The 27,475-nt window shown below is 49.4% G+C and overlaps 6 protein-coding genes across 6 annotated transcripts; 4 read left to right on the forward strand and 2 right to left on the reverse strand.

The window, feature by feature from the left end:
* Positions 1-87: 87 nt before the first annotated feature.
* On the reverse strand, positions 88-2,708 carry GGS23DRAFT_562691 (uncharacterized protein). Its single transcript, XM_051516041.1, has one exon. The coding sequence runs from the start codon at positions 2,055-2,057 to the stop codon at positions 498-500; it is 1,560 nt and encodes a 519-aa protein (XP_051372758.1). The 5' UTR covers positions 2,058-2,708; the 3' UTR covers positions 88-497.
* A 1,453-nt stretch (positions 2,709-4,161) lies between these two features.
* GGS23DRAFT_595699 (ABC transporter transmembrane region 2) lies at positions 4,162-6,447 on the reverse strand (the record flags this gene model as incomplete). Its single annotated transcript, XM_051518357.1, has 3 exons — positions 4,162-5,568; positions 5,655-5,870; positions 5,938-6,447. 3 exons carry the CDS (start codon positions 6,445-6,447, stop codon positions 4,162-4,164), a joined length of 2,133 nt encoding a protein of 710 aa, XP_051372759.1.
* A 754-nt stretch (positions 6,448-7,201) lies between these two features.
* On the forward strand, positions 7,202-7,553 carry GGS23DRAFT_595700 (zf-CSL-domain-containing protein; the record flags this gene model as incomplete). Its single annotated transcript, XM_051518358.1, has 2 exons — positions 7,202-7,402; positions 7,497-7,553. The coding sequence occupies 2 exons, from the start codon at positions 7,202-7,204 to the stop codon at positions 7,551-7,553; spliced, it is 258 nt and encodes an 85-aa protein (XP_051372760.1).
* Positions 7,554-8,924: 1,371 nt separating this feature from the next.
* Positions 8,925-10,798, forward strand: GGS23DRAFT_562695 (uncharacterized protein). Its single transcript, XM_051516042.1, has one exon. It carries the CDS (start codon positions 9,174-9,176, stop codon positions 10,476-10,478), a length of 1,305 nt encoding a protein of 434 aa, XP_051372761.1. The 5' UTR covers positions 8,925-9,173; the 3' UTR covers positions 10,479-10,798.
* Positions 10,799-19,141: 8,343 nt separating this feature from the next.
* Positions 19,142-20,323, forward strand: GGS23DRAFT_479910 (uncharacterized protein). The gene is made up of 2 exons (XM_051514292.1): positions 19,142-19,727; positions 19,787-20,323. The coding sequence occupies exons 1-2, from the start codon at positions 19,703-19,705 to the stop codon at positions 20,233-20,235; spliced, it is 474 nt and encodes a 157-aa protein (XP_051372762.1). The 5' UTR covers positions 19,142-19,702; the 3' UTR covers positions 20,236-20,323.
* Positions 20,324-22,778: 2,455 nt separating this feature from the next.
* Positions 22,779-25,376, forward strand: GGS23DRAFT_562701 (proline-specific permease). The gene is made up of 3 exons (XM_051516043.1): positions 22,779-24,637; positions 24,729-24,840; positions 24,944-25,376. The coding sequence occupies exons 1-3, from the start codon at positions 23,251-23,253 to the stop codon at positions 25,119-25,121; spliced, it is 1,677 nt and encodes a 558-aa protein (XP_051372763.1). The 5' UTR covers positions 22,779-23,250; the 3' UTR covers positions 25,122-25,376.
* The last annotated feature ends 2,099 nt before the right edge of the window (positions 25,377-27,475 follow it).

Here is a 27,475-nt window from a genome sequence, read left to right on the forward strand (position 1 = left end):
CGAAGAGAAGCTTAGCTTGGAGTGGGAGTTATATGTGGCTTGTGGCTGGTCGCTGCTATGCAAACTAGCCGCACCGCCTCCTACCGTTGTAAGGGCATATGCAGGTAATATCTGTATATCAGTAGTAGTCACCAATCGAATCAAGAACACTTCGATAAATGCAACGCGTCTCCTATTTCGTCAGAGCGACTCCGGGCCTGAATTCCCCGCCGCCCCCTGGTATCTCATGTGGACCATCTACAGGAGCTGGTAGTATGAATATCTTCCTGTGTAAATCGATCGGTCGTATGTGTCATAGACTCATGAATCCATCCCATTAACCCAGGCAGCCCAGGCCTCTCCCCGTTTCCATGCAGATATCATCACTTCCTTTCCAGTTTCGTTCTCCTTTTTTCTTTCTTTTTTCTTTCGCCCTCACCTCCCACAACCATCACAACCGGAACGCCGCGCTCGACAGGCTCCATCGATCGATATTGTAGAAAGACGAATCTCCGCACTTAGGCCATCCGCTCCCAGACCGTCCACCAGACCCCGACGTTCGCCGCGACTACTAGATCTAGCATCTTCAGTCCCTCGTCGAACACGATGAGCTTCCCCATCTTAGCCCTCTTGCCGCGGTTGCCGCCGCCCGCCTTCTCGCGCCCGAGGCTCAGGTCGAAATGCCAGTCGTCGTCGTCGTCATAGTCATCGTCATAGCCTAGGCCGTGCTGTGCTTTCTGGATCACCTTGTTGAGCTGGCCCTGCAGCTGGTCTCTTGCACGGACGCCTCCCTCGGGCGGTCGCTTGTCGGCGTGTAACAGCTCGCCGCTAGGCAAGCTGAACCGTAGCTCGCTGACGGCGTACGCCTTGGCCTTGTGCGTGCCCTCGCCGGCCTCCGCCCCGTCGACGAGCGGGTTGAACACGCCGCCGCCGTAGGTCGGCAGGATGTGTCGGCACTTGAGACTCCGGCCGGCGTTGCCCGTCAGGAATTGGCACCGGCCGCCCCACGGGCTATAGAACATGTAGCCTCGGGGCTTGAGGCCCAACGCCGGCTGCGTAGACACCGGAGCCTCACCGTCGAGGTCGCCGCCAAACGAGCCCGCTGACGCCGTGCTGCCGCTACGATCGTGGTACTGATGGTGGGGGGTTGGCGAGCCCGGTTGATCCTCATCCGTCGAGCTTCGATGACGACGATGCTGATGAAATTTGTCACGCAAGTTGGCAGCGAATGATTTCGAATAGGCCATCACAACTTGACGCTCGAACGCATTCGAGCCCGTCTGAGGTCCGAGGGACTCTAGCATCTGCAACCGCGTGGCAGAAGATGACGCGCTTCCGGGACGCAAATCCAGGCTAGCCCTGATCTCTCTGAGGTCCCTCATATCTGTGTTCGGGTTAGTCGGCATGCCGCGGAACTTGGCGTATCCCGAGGCCTCCAGGTGCACGACAACCGAAGGGCAGAGGGCTTGGTGATACTTTTCGTCGTTGGTGAGCGAGTCCGGGTTCTCCTGTCGAAGAGATGCAACCTTTCCGACATTCCACTGCTGTCCCGAACTCGGGTCTCTCCGGATTAGCGTTAGGGAGAAGGGCGTGAAGGGACGTACTTTCGTAGGTGACGGCGATCGACCCTCGTTGGAAGTGGGAGAAAGCGGATCGGTAAATGGCGGTGATACCGGTAGTTCGCTATGTCTCGGGGGAAGTGGCGGCGGCCTTGACGGATAACTCGGCGCCCGGCCATGGCCCAGTGCTTGCGGGGGATGCCTCTCTAAAGAATCCGCTGTCGCAAGCCTAGGTCCTAGAGGCACCCGTTGAGCAGGCCCCGGCGGTGTTTCCGGCTGCGAACTCGTAGCTCTTTGATAGGGTAATGGTGCCGGCTCGGTCGGAGATGCTGGAGATCGTAGCGTCGTCTGAGCCGGGCCGCCGGGGCCTTGATTTTCCTTTCCGGGGATAGGCGGCGGCACGACCTCGTTTAATCGCGACGATGCTAGGTTTGAGGAGCCGGGCACCGGCTTCCTCGGGATCAGATTGCCAGATCGTGAGCTCTCCCCGCTCGTTCTAGGAGTCAGGGCAGGCGGCATGACTTGGCTTGTAGATGACACAAGAGTGGCATCCTCGAGGTTGTCCACGTGAACGTAATACAGCGAACTGGCCACATCTTCTGCCGTCACATTCTTCACCTGTGGTTTCTGCGTCGAGAGGATTATGTCTAGGAGCTATATGTTAGATTGCACGGAGTCGATGGTTCTGTTTTCCTGGCCTACCTCTCGTGCCAGGCACCCTCGAGATATATAGCGTGACGGGATCCTGCTTTTCCTCATTTGGCTTTCTAGGATACTTAGGAGGGTTGCCGGCCAGGTAGTTAAGCGAGGCAAGGGAACGAGCCTCGACGCTTTCCCCCATACTTGAAGATTTGCCAGATTCCGCAAGTGACTGGAAAATTAGGGTAGCGGTCAATGTCGGTATAAAGAAGCCTCCCTCCCCTGCGGGTGTGTGTGGGGGGGGGAGGGGACGTGGTTGGCAGAGACGAAATCGGAAGAGGGAAAAGGAAAGAAAGATGAGGCACGTCCAGGGGCACTCCAGGACAGATTTGGGGTGTTAGTGACGTTTATGTGGAGGATGGAATCAGTTCCGATTCTATCAAGCCAACTCTAGCCCGGAACTAGAGAGAAAGACTGCTCTGGCAACGCAAGACCCGGCGGTGCTCCCCTCAGGTTGGGCTGGAGGGGATCTAAATATAATCAGTAAATCAGGCAGGGACGCCAGGGGCGGCCACGAGGAAGAACAGGCAGAAGACGAACCAGGAGCAGGCCAGAGTGGAGAGTGGAGGCTGAGATGTCAACATGCAGTCAGTCAACGGGCCTGCTGGTGGTGTATCCGGTGCCCGGGATGTCAGTTATGCGTTATGCAGACAGGTGTATACGGGGGATGTCGTCTTGGCGTCACGTCGGATATTTCCTGCTTCAAACGCCTCCCGATGAGCGGTGCTCTGGCCGGATTTGCGTAGCTGATTGGACCTAGAAATGAGCGTAGGAGAGCGCAACTGGAATGGGCGGGTAAGGGACAGATGGACGGACGGCGGTGTCAGTCGAGACGCCGCGGGTCCCGGGAGCTGGGTGTTGAGGGAAAATGGTGTGGACTCGTCACCGCAAGGGGGCTGAGCTGAGCTGTGGGCGAGAGAGAGGCTGCAGCTGTGTGGTGGTCGTGTGGTGGTTGTTGACTTCGGAGATGTTGCCGGGTCCAGCTCCATTGATACCAACTTGACCTGGGACAGGCTCGGTTGGCACGGCACGCCGACATCCGTATATCTCCATCTACTTAACCTAATACCTACCTCCATTCAAGCCATCGTCCATCGAGCCCGGTCCGATGCCTTTAGGGAGGTACCCCGCGTATAGGTACCTAAGGTACGCACAATAGGAGCTGCCTGTAGACAACCTACCAGGTACATGCCTCATTAAGCGGTACCTAACGTCTCTAACAAATAGGTAGGCTGGCGCCATTCGTTAGAGACGTTAGGTACCTGACCGACCCGATCTCAGGGCTCTTTTTTATAGGGCAACAGTGGCACTCCACCCCTGGATTGGAGCCCTCCCTGCTTGGCGAATTCGCCTCAGCCATCTCTCTCTCCCCTTGCGGCCAATTGGCATTGCCAACTGGCTGCTGGTGAAGCCAACAAGAAGAGGCTAGGTAACCCAACAGAAGCGCTCTAAGCCCATCCAGTACTTACAGAGCAGCAAGAATGTAACGGGGCATTTCTTCAATGGAATACGATGTATGTATGGACCGAGTCCTCAGAGCCACTCCTCCAACCTCAAACAAAGAGAGAAAGAATACAAGGCGTGGATAAGGTGACAAACAACGCATTGTGACAGATGTGGTGTGTCAGATATCCTCGCCAGGATCTCCGGTGTATGCTGACAATACAAATGCTTCGTTTCCGCAGGTGCACCGAGCCCACTGGACTCGGTTCGGCACTCGTAGGTCCATCTCTCAGCCACTTACTACCTGTATTTCAATTGATGAACACCCCGTTAAGGCGAGACCGCCGTGATGCTATATTACCGCCCGCCGCCAGTATGTGTACATCGTAAATATGGCTGTTCCGGTATCTCTACAACTGTTGCCCTCTCCCCGCCTTGCTTTCCCTCCCTAAACTAGTAGTCGTCGTGCGTGCCCGCTCGCCTACTCGGCCGTCAGCTCGCCGATCCTCCTCTCGATCTCCGGCACCTGCCGCAGCAGCACGTCGAGGTCCTCCTTCTCGTCCTCGAGCTTCATCCTCCTCTCGGCGTCCAGCTTGGTGAACACGTAGTGGCCCTGCCCGTCGAACTGCAGGATCCGGCTGTGGTACTTCCACAGGCTACGTCGGTGGCTGACCGTCATCAGCGTGATCCCCAGCGCCTTCGCGTTGTCGTACATGACCTTCTCCGTCTCGAGCGTCACGCTGCTCGTGCACTCGTCCAGGATCGCGTACCGCGGCTTGTGGTAGAACAGCCGCGCCATCGCCACCCGCTGCTGGAGGCCGCCCGAGAGCACGTCGCGCCACTCCGCTTCCGCGTCCCAGCCCTCCGGGTACAGCTCGACGAGGTGTTCCAACGACAGGATCTTGAGAATCTCGAGGAGCTGCGCGTCCGTCACCCCGCGAGCCCGCACCGTCCGCAGGCTATCGGGATAGGTGATCTGCTGTCGGAGACTTCCACGCGATAGATAGGGACGTTGCGGGATATAGAAGATGTCCGTAAATGGCGGCTTGTAGACGGTGCCGCCGTACACCGGCCACAGCCCCCCCAGAATTCGGAACAGACTTGATTTCCCGCATCCGTTGGGGCCGACGACGAGGAGATGCTCGCCCTGTTTGAGCGAGAAGGAGAGCGCCCTAACCAAGACATCTCCGTTGGGCGAGATAATCGGCACGTCGATAAATTCGATATCCTTGCTCTCCACCACTTTTCCTCGACCTTTCAATACCGCCTCGTTGTCCTCCGTGCCCGAGCTCGAGACGAGCTTCTTCTCGAAATGACCGGCCTGGATGTCGTCCATGACGTCTAATAGCGACGCAACCCGCGACGTGTAGCCCGCCAACTCCATGATCTCGCGGTAGGAAAACATTATTCGCCCAAAAGCGTCGGATGCACTTAGCAACATCCGCCTGTTAGTGACGAACGATTCCGTCCGGTCCCCCATACTGGACGTGCCAGCCAATTGGCCGGGCAGTTTGAAGAAGACGGGTATGCTGCAGAGCATGAGGCCCAGAGCGCCCCAGAAATACTTGATGACGAAGTCTTCCATCAAGCCGTGGTAGAATCGTCGACGGAGGATGTAATTCACATGCTTAATGAGCGTAAAGTAGCCCTTGTCAAGCGTGTCCTTCTCCGCCTCGTGACCGTAGTACAGTGCCACTTCCTCGCTGTGGTCGATGAGTCTCGAATGCTGGAATCGGAATTCACCCTCGAGCCGCGCTTCGTCCGCCACATATCTGCCGAACGGAGGTGTCAAGGCCCGCATGACGGCAGCCGAGAGCTGCACTAGTAGGGACATGAACATGACGCCCTCACCGCCGACGCTGTTGGATAACGACCAGGTATAGATGGTCTAGATATTTCGTGTCAGCAGTCTTACTTCTCTTATATCCCTCTCCTCCGCTCATAACCACCACTGCCATACGCATGGGCTCTTACCATATCCAGCATAGGTTTGGCCAGGTTGCTGTACAACTCAGCTAAGCTATTAGAGAACTTGGCGACGTCGACTGCGATGAGCTGATCCGGGTTCTTAATCCGGTCATCTAGGGCGGATATGCCATAGAACGTGAGTTGAGAGAGATACTTGTCGTGTATGTACTGGGTCAGCCGTGTTCGATATCGGAGGGACAATTCGGCTTGGTGATACGACAACTGATCGCACGGCGGTTAGTTCGACGGCTCTTCATCAGCAAATAATGCTCTGGATTCGGCCACACACCATTGAATTTGTGAAGGTCGCGGGGACAGCAATCAGCATCCACCACACTATCCTCGTGAGGAACTCCCTCCCGTTTCCCTTGACGAGGGCCTTGACGATCGCGCCGTCCATCTCGGCGACTTTGAGACTGATAAGCGTTCGCACGACGAGGAAGAAGCTGTGGCTGACGATGAGTCGGGTCTCCTTGGTCCGTACGCCAGGGATTACTATTCTCAGAAGTCTCAGCAGGGACTTGAAGAACTCGCGGTTCAGCTCAACCCGCTTCTTCTTGGTGGCAGCGTCGGGTTCGTCTACCGAGGTCGTGCCCGACTGGCGCTTGGCCGCCTCGCGCGCGGACGCAGCCTTCTGCTCAGAGACGGCATTCCGGACGCGGTTCACGAGCGCAACCAGAAGGGTAAGGTAGACGGCGCGGGAGATCCGGGTCCGGTTCGACACATACAGCTTGGTGAGCTGTGCGATGACGCTCTTGATTGACCGGTCGGGGAGAGCAAGCTTGGACTGCGCCGCCATGGTGTGCGACAGTATTAGGATTCGGAGGGCGTGGTCGAAGCCGAGGCGAGGCGAGGCGAGTCGAGTCGAGTCGAGCCTAAGGAGGCGGCCGTCTCACGTCCTATCTACTCGTCTTACCCGATGCGAACGAACACGAGACCGGCCCATGAGACAGCAGAAAACCAAACATCAATTACGCTGATCGGAATTGTACAATGGGGATTGTCGCAATTACATCGCTGAAGGTATGATGAGTCGGAGCTCGACCTTGTTCCGAGTCTGGCACGGCTCATGCGGCGGGAGGAATGAATGTAGTAAGGAGTGAGAGCTCGGGAACCTAGGGAGGTTGAGGGTTCCTCGGCGGAAATGCGACGACCAATGCCCTTGGCCGTAATTGCTGGTGACGTTCTGGGTACATGAGCTAGCATGTGATCGATCGATCAGCCAAGCGGAGGATGCAGTTAACGGGATGTGGGATGTATTACTACGGGGTACAGGTAGGTACTTCGGGTGGCGCTGTGGCCGGTAGACTCACTGCCTTAGGTATCTAATTCTGGCGATGCAGCGCAAGTAACCCTGTTCCGTGCCAAGCGCGAGGCTCTCTAGGTACATATAGGTACCCAGGCCATTACTGCCTCAAAGGTGGCGACGTCACCCCCAAGATTCCTTTTTTTTTTCTTCTTTGCACCAGTCTGCAACCCGAGTCCTACAAAGTGGCAATTGTCCATCACAGAACCGCGTGAAACCCTCATGTCCGATCTGACAAACCTTCGCGATGGCGGATGATGAAGAAATCGCAGTCTACGACGAGGTCGAGATCGAGGACATGACTTTCGACGAGACTCTACAGATCTACCACTACCCCTGCCCGTGCGGCGACCGCTTCGAGATCGCGCTCGCCGACCTCCAGGACGAGGAAACCGATATTGCGGTCTGCCCGAGCTGTAGCTTGATGATACGGGTAATATACGACCAGGTGCGTTCGTCTATTTACTTCGTCTGCGCTTTTAATCCCCCGCATTCCCCTTCCCTGTTCGCGGGCATACGCTGACCGGCGTCGGGGAAATCAGGACAACTTGTGGAAGCCCGACTCCGATCCTGCCACTTCAGTTCCTATCGCCGCTTGAAGATCCGCAACTCGACATGGATAAGCGCGGCGCAGCGGGGTGTAGAGCTCGGTAGGGCAATGATGTCTTCGCAACTATATTCACAAAGCTGAAAGAGCCTCACCGGCGAGGCCCCGAAGGCGGCTTTGTGGTGCATCAAACTCGCACGGAGGGAATCAATCTGTTCGCGCGACACCCTCTCGCAGTGCCCGGCCGGTCGTCTCGTTCTCAGGCCTGTTCGCGTATCGGCGCAGGGTGGCAACCAGGTTACTATTGCGAGCACAGCCAATGTTAGGAAGTACGGGATTCGAGCATGAGCGCCCATCAAAGTTTAGCGACGATCGTCTCTATTCTCGGAGTAGGAGTGTAGGGTTTACACTGATCAATAGCGTCGGGCTCACCGGTCGTGCCCAGCGCCAATGCTCAATCGCAAATCAAAGTTCCTCGAGCCGCAGGTTCATGCAAATATGTGGTATACGGACAGCTAAGTAAGCGGACCACGGGAAGAATCCGTAGCGTCTATGGGCCAATAGGCATAGCTAGCTTTTTGCCCTTACTAGCTCGACGCCCACAAGACGAGAAACGGCACATACTAGTGCCCGCCCGCTACCATTAGGCAATACCTCCCTGAAGAGAATCCGTCCTTGTAACTTCCAGAGCGCGTTTACGCCTCAGGCAGTCAGCGGCATCCCCTTGGGTAGAGCTTAGGTGAAGGCGAGTTCATCCGAGGCTCATCGGGTGCTAGCCGGATAGTATTCAAGATCGAGTGTGATCTTGAGGTGCGCGTACTAATCAACTCTAAAAGAAGAAGACGTAAAATATACTTCTTCTTCTTCTTCTTCTAATCGACTAAGTATATTCGGAGATTGCGTGCCGTTCTTCGCTTGAGTTCAAGTTCGCTTAGGTTATCTTGTGCAGTTGATCTAAGCATACGATGCGACTGTTCACGATAAAGGAGCACTTCTCTGATGCTCAACTCAGTGGGGGTTGAGATGTTGAACCGCCGCCCTACTTAGATATAAGCTAGATAAACCATCAATATACAAAAGGTCGGGCTTACGCCACCGCCACTCCGCGAACCTCTCCTTTCGTTCTTTGCAATTTACGTGGCAACAGGCATCATTTACAACCTCTGCCCACCTACATCTCGAGTGCTGCGGCCGCTCCCTCGTCGCCGATGCGGGTAACGGCTGCTTCTATCTAGGAATACTTTCTCTCTTCTTGTACTTCTCCTCCCTCTGTACGTCGAGGATTTCTTGGCCTGAGTCGGTACCGACTTAGACGAGTCGTCGCCGACTTACTTCTTGCCTAACCGACATTGGTCACGTGACTTCCTCAGATGCTGGTTCGTCCGAGGGTGGCGCCTTCCCCTCACCTCACTTGGGTCTCGTTGGTACATCGAAAAATGTGTTGGTTCCTAACATCACGGAGGCGGGGGGACTGGTACGAAACGTATCTGGGTAAGCGCCCAGGCATAAGGGGCCGTGTCCCCCCGTCTGTCGTCCTCAGGGGCAGTTCGTCTTCTTCTATCGTCGGCCCGTGGCACAAAGCTTCCGTTCTCGCTCTGTTTCCCTCTATAGCTCTTCTCTGTTATAAGACATCAATTTTCGGCTCCTTGGTTTATTAGATACTGACGTGAAAATGGGCTACGACGAGATCCTCGACCGAAAAAACGTAGACGAAAAACGAGAGTTCGTCCAGCGGTTCGTCTCAGCAAGGGACAATATCGTGCAGTTCGTCGCCTCTCGCCTGGGCTGGAGTCACGACGCAAAATTCGCCGGTATTAAGAAGGGGTCATTCAATGTCAGCTTCGTTGTGAGGAATGTCGGCGATGGATCCAAGGTCCTCATTCGTTTCCCTTTCCCCGGGCAAGTATATACGCCCTGGCTCGAGGAGAAGGTCACCAACGAGGTGATGGTACTTGGCTACATTCACACGCACACCACAATTCCTGTCCCGCGCGTGCTTGCCTGGGGCCCGGCGGACGTCAGTCCATCCCAGCTGGGGCCGTTCATCATCATGGAATTCATAGAGGGGACCCCGCTCGACACCCTCATGGGGGATCCTACAGTACCAGAGAAAGACCCACCTGTCCTCGACCCAGCTATCGACGAGAGGAAGCTCACCTTTGTCTACGACCAGATCGCCAGCCTCATGCTTCAGCTTTCTCGCCTTCCCTTCAGCCGCATTGGAGCTATTGGGGAAACCGCAGTCTCTAGGCGACCATTGACCTACGACATGAACGAGCTGGTCACCATCACTGGTACTCCTGCCAGTGCCTTCCCCGACGGGCCGTTCGACAAGGCGAGCGACTATTTCAACGCTGTTGCGCACTACCATCGGGTTCGCCTCTCGACCCAGCGGAATGCGGTTTACGACGCAAAGGACGCCCGGCGGCACCTCGCGGCTTGTCAAGGCCTTGCTAAGCTGATCCCACAGTATTGCGACCAAGAAGAAGGCTACTTTCTTTATATAGACGACTTCCATCCCACCAATATTCTTGCCGACCCAGACACGTGGCAGATCACGGCGGTAGTCGACCTCGAGTTCATCAATGCCATGCCCGCTCAGTATGCCTACGACGTGCCGCCATGGCTCTTGCTCCGTGAACCACCCGTCGGGCGCTCCCCGGAGATGAATGAGCTCGAGACTCTATTCACCCGCAGGATGGAGCAATTTCTCGCCGCGGTACAGCGCGCTGAGACGGCCTCGCCGGACAGTCAATATCCGAGCCTGTCGGCCAAGATGCGGGAGTCGTGGGACACCAAGCGCTTCTGGTTCAACCTCGCGATGAGGAACCCCTTGGACGCCAGTGCCATCTACGAGTACAATCTGCGCGGCCCGGTGGTTCTGGACCAGAACGAGTCTCCAGAAATCGAGCTCTTCGTGGCTAAGAAGCTGAAGCAGCTAGAAGAGTACAAGCGGGAAGAGGCACAGATAAGTTGAGATATCCTTTTTTAAATCTGAGCGGAAGTTGTTATACGGTAGGTGTTACACGGGGATGGAGCCCTACACCAACAATCAGGTCATAAAGGTTAGGAGGATAATATCAGGCATTAAGGTCGCCGTTCGGCGACCTACCAAGGGAAAGTCCTAGATAAGCTACGGATAGCTTCGGTATTAGGATACCTAGGTATTAAGGTACGGAGGTACCTTAGGAGTATATTAGCATAGGAATAAGACTAGGAAACTTAAGGGAAGTAAGGACCTAAGAGACCCCCTATAGAATTATTAGTTAAAATTAAACCTATTCTAAGTATATCCCCTTATTATAAATAATTCTATATTACTCTTACCCTTATAACCTTAATATAAGTTAATAATAGAAGAAGCCTACGCCTAAGCCTGCGTTATACGTAGCCGCCGCCTCGGTATTATTACTATTAGATTAACCTAAGCCCTTTACGAAAAAGCCATAGGCGTTCTTATTTCCGCGGATTATTACCTTAGGGCTAGCGTCGGTTTCTATAGCGGAAGTAGCTTAGATAGTAACTACGATTAATAAGCTAAAAGTAATAATAATAAAATTAAAGGCGAAGAACGCCGAACGATAGCGAACCTTTCCGGCGCCTTAGCTAGAAGCGACCCCCGAACTAACCGATAAATCCCTCGTAGTATATTAGCCTTAAAAATACGAGGTAGTTATAGCTAATACGCCGGAAATCGCGAATTTAGGAGTAATTATACGTAATTCCCCGTAGTAAATCGTAGATTTATATAAATAAATGGAATAGGTATATTAAAGCCTAATAATATTAATTAACTAAGTCGATATAGGATACCGATAAAATACGATCCTAAAAGAATAATATAAATAATTACGATAGCTTTATTAAATTACTACGGCTATATAAGTAACCGGTATCCGAACTACGAAGATATAGATCTACGAGTTCTAGAAGTAGGTCGTAGAATAAAATACTTATTTCGCTTAAAACGTATAGGAAACGGTAGTTAAGTTTACCCGATAAAATAAAGTACGAACCGTCGCCGTAAATTAGCTTAAAGACGCCGCCCTTTAGAACTAACGGGCCTTAGTTTAATTACGCGAAGAATATAATAAATTAATAACGGACGTTAACTTATAAGCTACGTAAAAGAATAAATAGATTAACGAAATCCTTAGTAAGGAATATCTTATCCCCGGGGCTATAAAAGAAAAGACTTAATTAATTAAGAACGATCTTAAGGCTTACGTAGTTAATTTAATTAAGGAATATTAATAGCGACGACTAAGTAATAAATTAACGGATATCGAATCTATTATAACCGGAGCTAGCTAAAGGGCTCGAATACTTATCCCCGTACCGGCTACTCGCCTTACGACGGCATTTATAAGACGATATATTAATAGCGAAGTTAAAATAAAGGAGATTATTTCTAACGGCGTACTTTAGGACGCCGCGGTTAAACGTACCGCTACGCGCGTTAGAGCCCGTTTCTAGAACGCCGTAGTAGGCGCCTTTATATTAAGAGGAGCCGGGTAAGGACTACCGTAACCGCTAAGGATCCTACGGAATACCCTAGACCTAGGGGATTCCGATAACTCGGACGACTTAGAATCCGGGAACCCGTAAAGGCCGCGACGCTTATCGGGCGCCTATAAAGAACCTTAAAAGCCTTTCGACCCGGCTGAAGAACGTATAATTAAGGCCTAAACTAAAGCTATAAATAATCGACGAAATATTACGGTAACGATTAACCCGGTATACCTTATTAAGCCTACGGCTTATAACGATAAGGACTTAGTTAAATTTCGACTATAGTAAATTAAGGTTAAGTCCTATCTTAAGACCTACGAAGAAAGTTTTACCCGGAACGTTTAAAAGATTAATTAAATAGGATCGATATTTACCGAGAAAGCCTAGCTCTAGTATTAATAACGACTAGCCTAGGTAAAGAGGTTAATAGTCGTCGATACTTAGATAGGATATTCCTAAGCCTTTTAAGAACGATTTAAGGACCCCGCCGAACGATATCGTAATTTTAAAAAGATATAGGAACTTAAGTACTAAGAAAACGTCTCTTAATACCTTACCGAGCTTATAGATCTTAACGACGTCGTCTAGTAATCCGGAATTACCTTTTAAAATTATATCGCCCGTATCTTACCCGACGAAATAATTAAGCTAGTTTATTTACGATTAAGTAGTATCCCCGAAAGTAACGAAGCCTTTCTTAAAGTAATTAAGGAAGCCGGCTAAATCTATAAAAATATAATAACTAACCTAAGGATTTCGGGAAAAGGAGGGTCCGCTTCGTAGAAGGAATATACGAAGGCGGATTAATAATAAAGGTAACCCGTAATAAAGACTCGTTCCCGCTTAAGCTAACCGGTAAACGAACGTAAAAGTAAGGAAAGTAAGAAACCCGTACCGGCTAAGGACTTACGATAGATAGGTAATAAAGAGGCTTTAGCTAGAATTAACTAAGCCGTAATCGACTAGCGAAAGAAGGATAAGAAAGCTTATTAACGGTATAAAAGGAATAATTACTAAACCTTAACTTATTTCGCTAAAAAGGACTTAGAAGAACGGGACTTACCCGTATTACCTAAGAAGGTTTTATCGGGAAAAAAAGAAAGGAAGGAACTAAAACTACTACCTAATAAAAGGACTAGAATCGATATTACCATACGATAAGAGGAAGTTCTTCCTCGTATTATAGAACTATCCGATTCCGATAAAGAATAGGATTTTTAAATACCCCCCCGTAAGCGTTAACGAAAGAAAGGGGTAATAAAGATAACGTAAAGATTACGGCTACGAAACGACCCGGAACGCTAGAAGTAACGAAAGTAATACTAATAGCGAAGAAATTACGAGTCCCTTAGCGTAACTAAAGTAAACCCCGATCGGGTAAACGGCTTATTTATATAATATAAATAAAACATTAAGGAAAAGAATACTTCCTACGAGTCCTACTAAATACCGGTAGCGAGGTACTTTTAATTAACGCCGCTAAGGTTAAGTAACTACGCCTTTTTATTAACTAACGCTCGAAGCTAAGAACCCTAATAAGATTCGACGGTATTAAGATTTCGTTAGAAAGGCTTTAGTATACGAACGAAATAAAGCTCCGTAGCTATGAATATATCTACCCCGTCGCTTAAGAAGTTAGTAAATTAAACGAAGAGGTCGACGTTATCCTACCTTAATAATAAATAAAGGAATACCCTCCCTAGGGTTTATTTACGGAAGAACGATTATATTTTAACTTACTTTAATGCCGGAATTATCGCCCCCGGCCGATCCGTATAAGAATTACGCGAGAAAAGGACGCTTTGTTATAAGTACCCGAATAATTTCGCGACTTCGTTCCTATTATAACTAAAGAAGCGGAATAGCGGTTCCTTAATTAATAACTATAGAACTACGTTATCGAGCTTCGTCTAGGGACTACTCCTCCGTAGGAACCCCTATACGCTATAAATAAGCGATAATTAAAAGCCTTAAAACCTTAGCTCGATAAGATAATAACTATAAGAAGAATCCGGAAATTTAAAGCCTTATGCGGCGTATTTATAATATTTATAAATAAAAAGGACCCTAGCGTATTAAGACTAGTAGCGGATTATCGAGAATTAAATAAAATCATAATATCCGTCCGATATCCTATCCCGCTAATTAATAAACTATAGAACCTATTCTAGATAGTACGATGGTTTATTAAAATTAACCTAAAATCGGGCTTTTATATAGTACGGATTAAGGAAGGCGATAAGTAGAAAACCGCCTTTAGAACGCGTTATAGGCTATACGAATATACGGTTATATCTATAGGATTAATTAACGCCCCCGTTACCTTTTAAGCTATAATAAACCATATCTTCTGCGACCTTTTAAACGTAGGAGTTATCGCTTATTTAAATAACGTCCTAATCTATACCGATACGTTAAAAAAATATAACAAATTAATTAAAGAAGTCTTAAAACGGCTTATAGAAAACCATTTAACGGTAGCCTTAAAGAAATATACCTAGCGAATATAAGAAGTTAAGTTCTTAGGATATAATATAAGTCCTAAGGATATTACTATATTTAAAGATAAAGTAAAAGCTATCCTTAATTAACGTACCTTAGCTATACTTAAGGACTCCTAAAGCTTTATCGGATTCGCTAACTTCTACCGTAAATTTATACGTAACTTTTTAGGCATAGCTAGGCTAATTATTAGCGCTAATAAAGGAAACCGTAAGCTATGGAAATAAGAAATCGAAATAAAAAAGGCCTTTTAAAAACTAAAAGAAACCTTTATAAAAGCCCCGGTACTTATATATTTCGATCCTAATCGAGTTCCGATCGTTAAAGCCGACGCCTCGGACTTTACTATTTCGGCTATCCTCTCGTAAAAAAACGATAAAGAAAGACTAAAACTAATAGCCTTTTTTTTAAAACGACTTATCCTAGCGGAAATAAATTATAAGATATATAATAAGGAACTACTAGTAATCGTCGACGTATTCGAGAAATAACGATATTATTTCGAAGGTACTTAGCATTAAATAGAAGTATATTTAAACCATTAGAACCTAACGTACTTTACTACGGTAAAAGTATTAAATCGACGATAAGCCCGCTAAGCTTAATAGCTCTCCTCGTATTACTTTATAATATACTACCGTCTAGGGAAGTAAAATAAAAAGGCCGATATTTTATTTAAATTATTATAATATCGCCCTAAAAAAGGAAGAGCTAAGGACTAGCCGATAGCGACGGTTTTATAGGAAAAGTATTTTTTAAAAAATTTAGGCTTACCTACGGTAATACTTTTTAGCGTACGACTAAGTAGTATCCTAATACCCGCTTAAACCCTAGAGTTCGTTAAATAAGTTAAAACGATAACTATATAGGACCCGGAGTATTAAGCCTAGTTAATTAAATTACTCGGTAAGGAAATAAAGCTCTAAGAAAGCCTTCTTTACCGACGAAACCGTTTCTAGGTACCTAAGGACCTATAATAAGAAATAATTAAATCGGAATACGATATTAAAGTAGCGGGACATATAAATATAAATAAAACCATAGAACTTATTACTCGAAACTTTTAATAACCTAACCTAGAAGTAATAGTTAGGGAATTCGTTAAGGAATATCGTAAGTACTAGTAAAATAAGGTACCCCGATATACCCCGTTCGGACTATTATAGCCTATGGAACTATATTACCGACCATAGTAAATAATCGCGATAGACTTTATTACGGACTTACTAATATTTAACGGCTACGATTCTATATAGGTTATTATAAACCCCTTTATTAAAATAACGTACTTTATTCCGCTAAAAAAGGACGGTAAAAAAGCTAAAGACTTAATACCTATCTTTATCCGTAATTACTAGCGGCTATATAGAATCCCTTTAAATATTATCTCCGATCGAGACTTACGATTTACCTCCTATATATAGAAAGGCGTCCTAAAGCTCCTCGAAATTAAGCCTAGAATAAATACCGCCTTTTATTCCTAAACGGATAAATAAACGGAAAGACTTAATTAAATCCTAAAAGTATACCTACGCGCCTTCGTAAATTACGAAATAAGCGACTAGGAAAGCTTACTTCTTATTACCGAATTTATCTATAATAATACCGCTTCGATAGCTACCGGTATATTATCCTTTTACGTTAATTACGGATAGTACCTAATAATATATAACCCCCCTTTAAATACCCTTAAGAATCTAGGAAATAATCTTTATATTTACTAAATAACTAAGGTATATAATAAGGCTAAATAATATTTAAAGAAGGCGCGGTAGCGGATAAAAGAATAGGTAAATAAGTATAGAAAAGAAGAACTTCCCCTAGAAGTAAGGTAGCTCGTTATATTAAACGCCCGTAACATTAAGACTAAACGCCCGGCTAAGAAGATAAATAAAAAGATACTCGGTTCCTTTAAGGTCTAAAAGGTCGTCTCGCTTACTACCGTAACCTTAACGCTCCCGAAAGGCTAGTATATTTATAATACCTTTTACGTATTCCTTATCGAACCCTACCGCGCTAGTAATTAGGAACTACCTAACCTTAATTAGGTCTTACGAAAGGTAATTCCGATCGAAGCAAAAGATTACGAGGTAAATAAGGTATTAGATTCCGCTAAAACCGGAAAAGTCGTTAAATACTTAGTAAAGTAAGAAGGCTAGCCGGTTAAGCGTTACTAGACTTAGGAACTATAGGAGTACTTTATTACCGAAGGAACGAAGGAAGCCGTTAAGTTATTCCATTAATAAAACCTTAATAAACCTATTAACTATCGAAGCCTAGGTACTTAATCCGCGCTTAAAAACGAACTCCTTCGAAAAGGGGAGATAATATTATACGGGAATGAAGCCTTATACTAATAATTAGGTTATAAAGGTTAGGAGGATAATATCGGGCATTAAGGTCGCCGTTCGGCGACCTACTAAGGGAAAGTCCTAGATAAGTTACGGATAACTTCGGTATTAAGGTACCTAGGTACTAAGGTACGGAGGTACCTCAGGAGTATATTAGTATAGAAATAAGACTAGGAAACTTGAGGGAAGTAAGGACCTAAGAGACCCCCTATAGAATTATTAGTTGAAATTAAACCTATTCCAAGCATATCCCCTTGTTACAGTAGGTTTTATTTTATACGAGTACCTATGAGGCTGCCCTTAATTTATATACCCTTTGCTTTTATTTCATACGTCGCTTTATCTATATATTAATGAAAGAAAGGTTAAATAAAGATTGTTGGATTTTATTACCGATTTTAAAAGCTTGGTTTATTAAGTTATTAAACATCTTAGGCTAAGTTTTGTATTCGTGTTTATTTACTTCAGGTTTATAACTTAACGCCTTTTAAATAAACCAGCTTAACACATCATTTTCCCCTCCCAGTTTTACCCACGCTGGTAATCGCGAGGAAATATGTCGTAATGGTGTAATGGGCAATGGCATCAAAATTCTGAAGCTGGTGCCAGGTAGAACTGCCCTGGTTCGTCTGTAAGAAGCACTCCTAATTCCTGAGTTGAGGGCCCGAAAGCAGTGACTTTATGGGAAATTAGGCCTTTGGTCTACGTTTTGGAATGACGGCTCTCTTTAGTTTGTAGAAAGCCGTATGTGCCAGGCTTCTATGCTTCGAGCGTAGGAGACTTGGTCCGAGTATGTCTTCGGTACGTGTCATGGCTCTCGTGGCATGCCAGAAGCAGCGGCTTTACAATACTATCTTCTTCATTCCCCAAACAGACTTGGACAACTTCGAGAACAGCTATTTTCTAAATCTTTTGGCAACGTTCCGCCGGCAATTCAGAGAACCGAGTCAAGCAGCAGCGCTTCGCTCCGAAAGCAGCTAGTCAGAATGAGCAGAGAGGTTTACCTCACGATTCCCTGATGGGAGGCAGCGGGAGGTATTTATTAGGTCTTCTTCCCTCACTCGCTGCTCTATAGGCTCTCACTAGTTTATGGTTTCGTCACCTAACTACATTTGACGTCCCGGTCTCTGAAATGCTCACTATCACTAAACTCAATAATAATCCTAGGATCTCTAGCGTTGATTCCTTATCGAATTACTCCCAGACACATACCTCCCAGCTAGTTCTCGGCAACGTACCTATCGCTAAGGCAACGTATATTAGATGGTAATCCGATTGATCCAGCTCTCCGAAACGCTAGAAACAACAGCACATCCAACCGTAACATTATAACTGACAATAATTCTAGTAGAGCCAAACCTATTATCAGCTCTTTTTTTTCTTATTTTTTCGCTATAATGATCTCCGTTCATAAAAGCGTAGCATTTAAAGTCATACGATATGGGATCTAGCTTAAAAGATAAAGCCGAAGACTTGCTCGAAAGGATTAGACCCCCTTATGGGACGGTTTATTTGATCTCGGGGGCCTCAAACGGCGTGGTTGAGGGCGCAGTTAGCAATACGTCGTCAGTTCAGTCGAATAGCCCAGCGCAGTGTCCGAAGTCCCCTGGTTCCTGTACAACAGACCGCCCATTATTTATATGTATGACACCACCAGCGAATCCGAAAGTAGAAGCCATCTACCACTTACTACTATAGCGATGTCTATTATTTGTAAAGTATTTAGAATCTTAACTTTTGTCGCTGAAATAAGGCGGCATCGATTCTTTCATATTAAGCTAGGTACCTAGGCCCTTCCTTCGCCAGAGACACATCCCTAGCGGTTTTATATTAGTTGTTTATTCCAGATTTTGGCTATAACCACCGTAATAAAAATCACAAATAAGGCTAGGAATATACCTAGGGAATACGACATCTCTGCCTGTCTGAGGTCGGTGGGTCCTATGGCCCAGACCGGCCCGTATAGAAAACGGCTTCGTCGATCCGAGTCACGGGCATCAAAGCCTCTTTGTGTCTTCCCGGCCGGACGATCTGAGGTGACTGTGTGCGGGTTGCGGCGTAGGAAGTAGGTAGTTAGCGGGCTGTGGCGGAATGCGGGGCGCTTCTGGTCGGTATAGCGGTGTGGCCGACCGCTAGCCGGCACAGCCCGCTCACTGTGCAATGCGGTTTACAAGCCACGGCTGCCTCTTTGACCGAGCGCAGATCGGGATCGACAACGCCCCTCAGCTTAGGTAAGATTGCCTACATCCACGAACGGACCGGCAATTTTTCGCCAGGTGGGAAATAGTGGGCTAGGCAGCTACTCTCGTCAAGCCTATAAACCCCAACGCGGGGACGCCCGTCCTTTTCGTGGGATTTTTCCCTCCTCCAACCTCCGTCCCCTTCTTCCTCTCCTCCCAACCTGCTTGGGACTTGCAACCCCCGTCTGTCGCTTATCGAAGACGGCGCATGAACGACCTTTTCACATCGTTTAAATAGTTTCCCCTAGGCCTCGGGAAGAGGCCCCTTTAACATATCATCATGGCAGCCGCAGCCTCATCCGCAGCGTCAACGGTCAGACAGGTCGCCTACGGCTTCTACCGGCCGTGTCGGCAACCTATATCCTCTCCAAACTAGCCCCTTCGACTGGGGGAGTTCCGCCATAGGACCGGCGGGCCTCCCCTTGTCCGTTGCGGGAAGTTTCTTGTCACAGCTTCCCACCGCAGCAACGATACCGACAACCACATTTGGAGATTGGCCACTAGGACTAGACATCGCAGGCAGCAGCCCAGGAGGGGTAGAATGGCCCCTACCCGCTTTCGCCGGGTTGGGCGACCCTCTTTTGTTTGGAAGCAACATGCAAGGCGGGCAATTAGTCAACGGTTGGTCTTGGTCTATATCTACCTATCTATCTGCGTGTTCTTGTCGCTAACTGTGACAGCCCCGGATATGCTCTCTGGTTGTGAACTCGAAGATATACTCTTATTCAACCAGCCGTCGGATCCTCCCTTTTCACCCCAGTTGGACAACACTAGCCCTCTCGATCAGCAGCAACAGTCCCAACCCCAGCCCCCGTCTCAGCCCAGTCAAACCTTCCCGTCGCCCCTAGGAGCCGAGTCCTCGTCGAGCCAGGACCCGACCCCCAAGAGCCGCAGCCGCTCGTCGCCGTCGGTGGACCCGGTGACGGCGCTCAAGCGTCAGCGCAACAACGTGGCGGCGCGCAAATACCGGCAGAAGCGGATCGACCGGATCAACGAGCTCGAGGCCGAGCTCCGCGACGTCAAGGAAGAGCGGGACGATCTGCGGCTCCGCCTCGCGCGCCAGGAGGCCGAGGCGGCAGCGCTTCGAAGTATGCTACAGCTAAACTCTGGCAAAGGTGGGAAGAGTTAGCGGATCTGGACAGCAGACGCACGTATCTCGAGGATATTCGGTTTCTATTTAGTCCACGTAAAAGCGAATTGAAACAGAACGGATCTCTTTCCCTCTTTTCTTTTTTTGACTCAGACGATGTCGACTCGTTTTTCTCCCCATGCGTTTTTGGTCCGTAACGTGACGGAAAAGCAGAATGTTTGTAGGTTTAGGGAACGTAGGTGTCATCTTCGGACTAGGATGTGAGAGCGAGAGAAGGATATCCGGGTGTCTGCCGGCCGGAATCGCGGTTTCGCACAACTCACCTGGTTCTCGTTTACGAGATTCAAGAGCTGTATTGTGCTATATGGCCATTGTGCGGGAGAGCCATGTTTGACAACTTGAGTCTATTCTCTCTCGACACGACCTGCGACTACGACTACGGCCAACATCACCGGGCTTCTATATAACACAAATCTCTCTACCCCTCTCTCTGTCTCTGTATTTACACCTATGTCTCTTCAACGTCTCGTGTCTCCTCGCCGCCGCTTATCCGGACCACCATCATAAAGCGTCATCTTGTTTCGCGTATGAGTGATAATGAATCATCTCCCCGAGGCCGGCCACACGCGCAGGCCGCCATCTATGCAGCGCTCGGGACTCGTAGCAATTCGTAGAGGTCCTCGTCGATCCCTAGTCCAGTAAGTTCGTTCACGCTCGGTCCAGCTCGTTCCTCTTCCTCCATCGTCCCGCCGTCGCTGCCAGCCGTCGAGGTTGGTGCCGGATGAACCCACCCGTCTCCAATGCACACCTGCCCCGGCGTATCTATGCACGTGATATGTCTATCCATACTGAGTGTATGTGATGCGGCTTCTTCTTCCCTCTCTCTCTCGTCTCGTTTCCAGTTCTCTCTCCGGGTTGGCGTGCGATGTCGATCAGGATGGTTCAAGGATGATCGTGCATGAGCCATTATGATTCATTTTGCATCATACCAATGGGAGGGGCACGAACCGGGGCTACCTACCTAGTTACCTGGGTACCTAGGCTGGCTTCCAGGGGACCGGCTGAGACCATACGATAACCTCAGGCAATGAACTGCGAGCACGTCTCTACGCCTGATACCTATAAGTTAGGTTACCGCTTCACGAGCCACCCCTTCGCGAGCCGGGTATTTTGTATGGGTTTACATATAAACGATTTATCCCCGTAAAAAGCCGGGAAAAAATCGGAAAAATCTGAAATCTACTTACGTAATTAATTGGCTTAATTAAGTTAACATATGAATTTTTCGAATTTTTTGCTTACTAATATAAGAAGTTATATACGATTTTAGGTTTTTTGAAACTGTACTAATAGTTTGCTATATAATTTATTAATAAATCTATTAATTGTGCTTTATATCGGCCTCTTAACCTATTTTTTTCGCTGTAATAAAGTAGGTCTATTACTTAATCCTTTATACTATAGATAAAATGATAGTTAAGATTACGTAAACTTTTTTATTTTTATTTTTCTGATTTTCATTAAATTAAATAAGTCTTAAAAACGTTGATTTTTAGTATTCTTTTTTAGAACTGCTTCGTATGGAAAAATAGGATAGTCGGAAAGGTGGAATTCTTACTATGAAAATAGGTATAATTTTAGAAAGTTTTAACCTGTTTAAAAACGTAGTTTTTTTAAAATAGTAAATTAAATAAAAATGAAATCAAAGCATAAAAATAAGATTACTTAATACTAGCCATTCTTTTATTTATAAAATAAAGTATTAGGTAATAGACCCACTTTATTACCGCGAAAAAAATAGGTAAACATGTCGATATGAGCATAGTTAATAGGGTTACTAATAAATTATATGACAATCTATTAGTGTAATTTCAAAAAACCTAAAATCGTATATAACTTCTTATATTAGTAAGCAAAAAATTCGAAAAGTTTATATGTTAACTTAATTAAGTTAATTGATTACGTAAGTAGATTTCAGATTTTTCCGATTTTTTCCCGGCTTTTTACGGGGATAAATCGTTTGTATGCAAACCCATACAGAATACCCGGCTCGCGAAGGGGTGGCTCGCGAAGGGGTAGTCTAGCTTATATACCCATATACCCATATACCCATACCTCATATCCATTCCCGCTGGCAAATCGAATTGTGAGTTATATCTGACTGTCTGTTCTTTGCTTTTCTTTCTTCGTATCCTTACTTCTTCCGGGGTTCTCTCCATTCACCGATATCATATCCCTTCGGTTACGGGCCCCCGTGACCCATACAGACCCCAAAGCAGCAGGCTGGAGGTTGCTGGCGAGAGAGTCCCCTAACGCATGGCGCTCGGGAACTGCGCATTCGCCAAGAATACCGATCAATCGTCGGGAGAATGCGTACTACGTAGTATGTATGATCTCGACGTGATCTCCAGACGGCCAGGTCGCGGATGCAACCAGACAGCGTGTCGAGATTTTGCATAACTCCATAGTAAGCGTGTAGGATAGTCGGGACCCGTGTATATGCATCTCTATCGGATGAGATAGGTTATATAGTTAAGCAGATTGTCGCCGCCTCTCGCCAGTCAGCGATAAGATAGCAAGATAAGATACGCGAGCAGCAGCTTATGTGGAGGAGTCCCCAACCTCCCCGGTGTGGCACTCTACTGAGTACGTCTTACTCGCCGTCATCAACCTCTTCCCACATACGGCTTCGTTTCTGTCTCGCACCCCACGGCCCGATCACTTCCAGTGCTGCATGGCTAATGATGGATCGGAATGGTGCCATTGTCTCATCCTGCCATCCAGGTCTTCGGTGAGGTGATTGCTGCCCCACAGTCTCAGCACCTCTCCTTGTTACCTACCTATCTCGGCCATTCTTACATGGGTTTGAAGCCTTCCGTTTCCTTTCTTCGCGTACGTACCTAGGATCCCCAGGCTGGCCGCTGTAGCTATAGTCACGACAGCGCAGTAGTATTGGCGGCGGCAGCGGCAGCGGCAGCAGCAGCGAGCCGGGTAGGTTAAGCTGCTGTTCTCCTCACCGCGGCTCACCTTCTCCCTTCTCTCCTTCTTGTCATCATGAGTACCGAACCTCTTCTGCCCGCTCGCCGGACGCGATCATCCGACGAAATGGGTAACCCCAACGGCGAGAACGGCGGTGTGTATGCGTATCAGCATTATCAAGATGGCGACCACGAAGCCGATCTCGTCACCACCACCGAGTCCCGCTCTCTGTCGCGCGGCCTTGCCCAGAGGCATCTGTCCATGATCGGCATCGCGGGCGCTATCGGCACCGGACTCTTCCTCGGGCTCGGCGGCGCCATCCAGACGGGCGGTCCTCTCGGTGCCCTGCTGGGATACGCTATCGTCGGCCTAATCGTGTGCTCCGTGACTTTCGCGCTCGGCGAGGTGTCTGCGCTCCTACCGGTGACAGGCTCCTTCGTGCGGCACGCCGAATTCCTTGTAGACCCGGCCCTCGGTTTTGCCGTCGGCTGGAACCTCGTGTACGGCATCGCGCTGTCGATCCCGAGCGAGATCACGGCCATCTGCGTGCTCTTCACCTTCTGGACCGAGGACGTAAGCCCGGCCGTCTACATCGTGTCCTTCATCGCGCTGACCTTCCTCGTCGGCATTGCCTTCGTCCGCATCTTCGGCGAGGTCGAGTTCGTCTTCGCCCTGCTCAAGATCCTGCTCGTCGTCTTCCTCATCATCCTAGGCATCATCATCGCTGCCGGCGGCATCCCCGGCACCCCGGCCGTCGGCTTCAAGTACTGGCGCGACCCGGGCCCTTTCGTCGAGTACGTGACGACGGGCAGACTCGGTAACTTTCTCGGTTTCTGGGGCGTCATGACGAACGCCGTCTTCTCCTTCGCCGGCGTCGAGTCACTCGCGATGGCGGCCGCCGAGACCCGCAACCCGCGGCGGACGATCCCGCGCGCCTGCAAGCGCATCTTCGCGCGCGTGCTGCTCTTCTACATGGTTGCCGTATTTGTCGTCGGGCTGCTCGTGGCGAGCAACGACCCGCGACTCGACGACGGATCCGGGACGGCGGCGCAGAGCCCGTTCGTGATCGCGGCGTCGGCGGCGGGCATCGCAGCCATCCCCAGCGTCGTCAATGCGGTCGTGATCACGTCCGCATGGTCGGCGTCGAACCAGGCGCTGCTTGCCGGCACACGCGTGCTCTTCGGACTCGCGCTCAAGGGACAGGCGCCGCGCTTCTTCCTGCGCACGACGTCCTGGGGCGCACCCTGGGCCTGCGTGCTGCTGTACACGGTTTTCATGTTCCTCAGCTTTATGAGCCTCAGCGCCGGCGCGCTCACCGTCTTCTGGTGGCTCGTCAGTCTCACCGCTGCCGGCGTGCTCGTCTCCTGGTCCGTTATCCTGCTCAACCATATCCGCCTCCGCCTCGCCATGGCGAAGCAGGGAATCCCGGCCGAGAGGCTGCCGTGGCAAAACTGGTGGACGAGTAAGTTTTTGTTGGCCTCGAGATACTACCTAACGCTTTTGCTACTCGTCGATATGGAAATTGTACTGACGATTGCCTTTCATTACTATAGTTTACAGCTCGGGGTTTTCGCTCTTCATGTGCATCCTGATACTGCTGACGAGCGGCTTCAAGGTCTTCACGGCCGGCAACTGGGACGCGAGCGCCTTCGTCTCGTCGTACTTGTATGTTCCGCTGTTTCTCCCTATTTCTCTCTTCGCTACCCACTACCACCAAGGTAGTAGTAGTAGTGGAGGCCAACCAATTCGTCTAACCGATTCCTTGCAGGGACATACCACTCGTCGTGTCGGCGTACCTCATCTGGAAATTCGTGCGGAAGACCAAGATCCCATCGCTCAAGAGCATCCCGCTTGAGCAAGCGTTCCAGCAGGCAGAGGAATACCCCGAGGACCCCGAGGAAAAGTCTCAGGGGTGGCTGCGCACGGTGTCATGGCTATGGGATTAACTAGAGTTGGTGGTTATGTTACGTGCTTACCGTTTCGAGGGGGCTTGGATAGAATATAATGAAATAGAGAGCGTGGGCATAGAAAGTTCTCCAGCGGGGACTAGAAGTTCTCAAGACGTAGCGGTAGCTTCACGGGTTGTCATAGTCTAGTGTTTAATATCTGAGGTCTTGTGCCTCGGCACGTGGAAAGTGTTTATCCAAATCCAAGACTTAGCAGTTTCGACAAGGAATGCAATCCGCCCTAGGTTATATCTATTCTCTCGTCTCCGTCCCCCCTATTCTAGAGCTTCTTCTTCTTCGACGATGCACACGCGCACGCGCATATACTGGCTTATATGAACCCGCCGCCCTTCGAGACGACTAATAAGGGGCGAGGCTGATAAGGGCATCCGCGTAGAGCACCCGGGGGCTGGTCCTCCCCGGCAGCTCGCAGGGGGCTTCCTATTAGCAAACCAGACTCCCGCGTGCCCGTCGATAGATCGCGTACGAGCTAGTGGCAGCCGAGGACATAAATCTATGTCCTCAGCCGCGTACGAATATGTCATCCCGCAGTGCCACGGGGAAACGCAGACGCCTAACCCCCCCCCCCTTTTGGTTATACAGACTCATACAAGGTTTGCTACGCGGCAAGATTACCCGTCGGCAAGCCAGTCACGCGGGCAGAGCGGGAACATCTTGTAATATGGATACGGCCTGGTTCTGTCTTGCTGCTGCTGGGGACCGGCACGGCCTCTCGTGTGCCTCACTGGCATCGTATCCGCCACCCCCTGGGAAGGAGTTGTCATGGGATGAAGCTGGAACTCAGCAGCACTGATTCCTGGGAACAGTCGAAGGGTTATCTGTTCTTATCTTGGGGTTGGGGCGACCTTCGATTTCTGTTTTTCGTCTTTTCCAGTAGTGAGAGACGCAGTAGATCAGAGAAACGTTTAACTAACGGTTCCATGTGGCTAGCAACGTCCCTGACTGTATACTACACGTAGCTCGAGGCTATTCTCGTCCATCCCCATTTAACATCCACTCACGGGACACGCAATCCTAACCGCGTGTGTTGATCCGTGGCCGTAGCAGGGAATCTGTTAGCCGAACGTGAAACTGCTTATCCCCCTCTGTGAGTCCAAGCATCAATATAATGGGTTTCCCCCCTCTCTTCTCTCTTCTGCTTCTACTACTCTCTCGCGTTGAGGTGAGAGTCAATAATCCGTGGGCAAAAAAACGCTAAGAGGAACCGGACTACCGAATTTGAGCATAGTTATAGGTATCACACTCGATCTTATATCTCAACATCGATCTGAACCGCGTGACATGTGGATCTTCCACGTGGGTTACGCCGAAAAGGCTTCGGAGAGGACAACATTGCCGCAACAACATGTGATTTGACATGTCCCAGCCAACGTAGCACTCGCCAGGTTGACTAGCACCTGCGGACCACCGGAGATACCTTTTCATTACTTATCCGCCCCTCGAGAACGGCCTCGACCATCCGACGGTACGCCTCGCAAGGGGCCGCGGGGCTTGCTTGTCCTCAGCTCACGGGACACGAGCTGGGACTGCGAAAGTTGGGCTCGGGAGTTTGCAGGGGTAGAGGTTGTCTATCGGGTGAGATGAGGGGAGACGGAGGATGAAGGGGTGGCGGACGGACGGGTCTGCGCGAACCCACATCCCCTACGAACAAGAAAAGGGAGAGAAGAGGCGAGAACGATAGCAACGCCAACAGGAGCGGCGAGTATACAGGTATGTGCGGGTAGTACCTATATATGAAAGGGGCGGAAAGGGGGAGGCGGGAGGCGGAAATTGCCTTCTCTGACTCATGGCTTGCCGCATCGCCAGGCCCCGTGGTGGGCGGTCGGGAAGCTGGGCTTAGATTGCTTCGAGCCCGCGGCGGCCTCGGCCTGGTCGCCGGCAGGAATTCGTAGGCGCTACGGGTGATTACAGGAAGACTCAACGCAATTTCGACGGAGATTGGATGCGTTAATCCGCAACTGTTGGTAGCAGCTGGTTGGTAACGGTAGGTAATACGTGCGGACGAGGCGATGCCACGATAGTCCTCATATATCGGTTGATGTGTTCAGTTCGATGACACCGACGAGAGACAGGCTGGGTGTTCGCCTAGTGCTCTGTACGTAGGTACATATCAGGTATAGGATAAGACGCATTGCGGGCAGGTCCTAGGAAGAAAATTGAAACATAAGGTACCTACCTGCCTAAGATAGGTCAATTAGGTCTAGCTAAGTACCTAAGACTGAGAGGTACCTAACCTAAGGTATCTGTAAGTACAGTGATTGTAGGCCAACGCAGGTACCCCCTCATCGCGCCGATCGCACCGAGACGTGCCGTGTGGTGGTGGGTAGCGTACC

The sequence above is a fragment of the Durotheca rogersii genome, assembly GCF_024521655.1.
Source record: "Durotheca rogersii strain YMJ 92031201 chromosome Unknown GGS23scaffold_7, whole genome shotgun sequence".
In the NCBI taxonomy this organism is placed as follows: Eukaryota; Fungi; Ascomycota; class Sordariomycetes; order Xylariales; family Xylariaceae; genus Durotheca; species Durotheca rogersii.

Excerpts from the sequence above, each read along its gene's own strand:
- GGS23DRAFT_562701 (XM_051516043.1), top strand. The coding sequence starts at position 23,251 with ATGAGTACCGAACCTCTTCTGCCCGCTCGCCGGACGCGATCATCCGAC. Across the intron at positions 24,638-24,728 it reads GTGGCAAAACTGGTGGACGA|TTTACAGCTCGGGGTTTTCG; the intron begins GTAAGTTTTTGT and ends TCATTACTATAG. Across the intron at positions 24,841-24,943 it reads GCCTTCGTCTCGTCGTACTT|GGACATACCACTCGTCGTGT; the intron begins GTATGTTCCGCT and ends GATTCCTTGCAG.
- GGS23DRAFT_479910 (XM_051514292.1), top strand. The coding sequence starts at position 19,703 with ATGCAAGGCGGGCAATTAGTCAACG. Across the intron at positions 19,728-19,786 it reads AGGCGGGCAATTAGTCAACG|CCCCGGATATGCTCTCTGGT; the intron begins GTTGGTCTTGGT and ends TAACTGTGACAG.
- GGS23DRAFT_562691 (XM_051516041.1), bottom strand. The coding sequence starts at position 2,057 with ATGCCGCCTGCCCTGACTCCTAGAACGAGCGGGGAGAGCTCACGATCT.
- GGS23DRAFT_562695 (XM_051516042.1), top strand. The coding sequence starts at position 9,174 with ATGGGCTACGACGAGATCCTCGACCGAAAAAACGTAGACGAAAAACGA.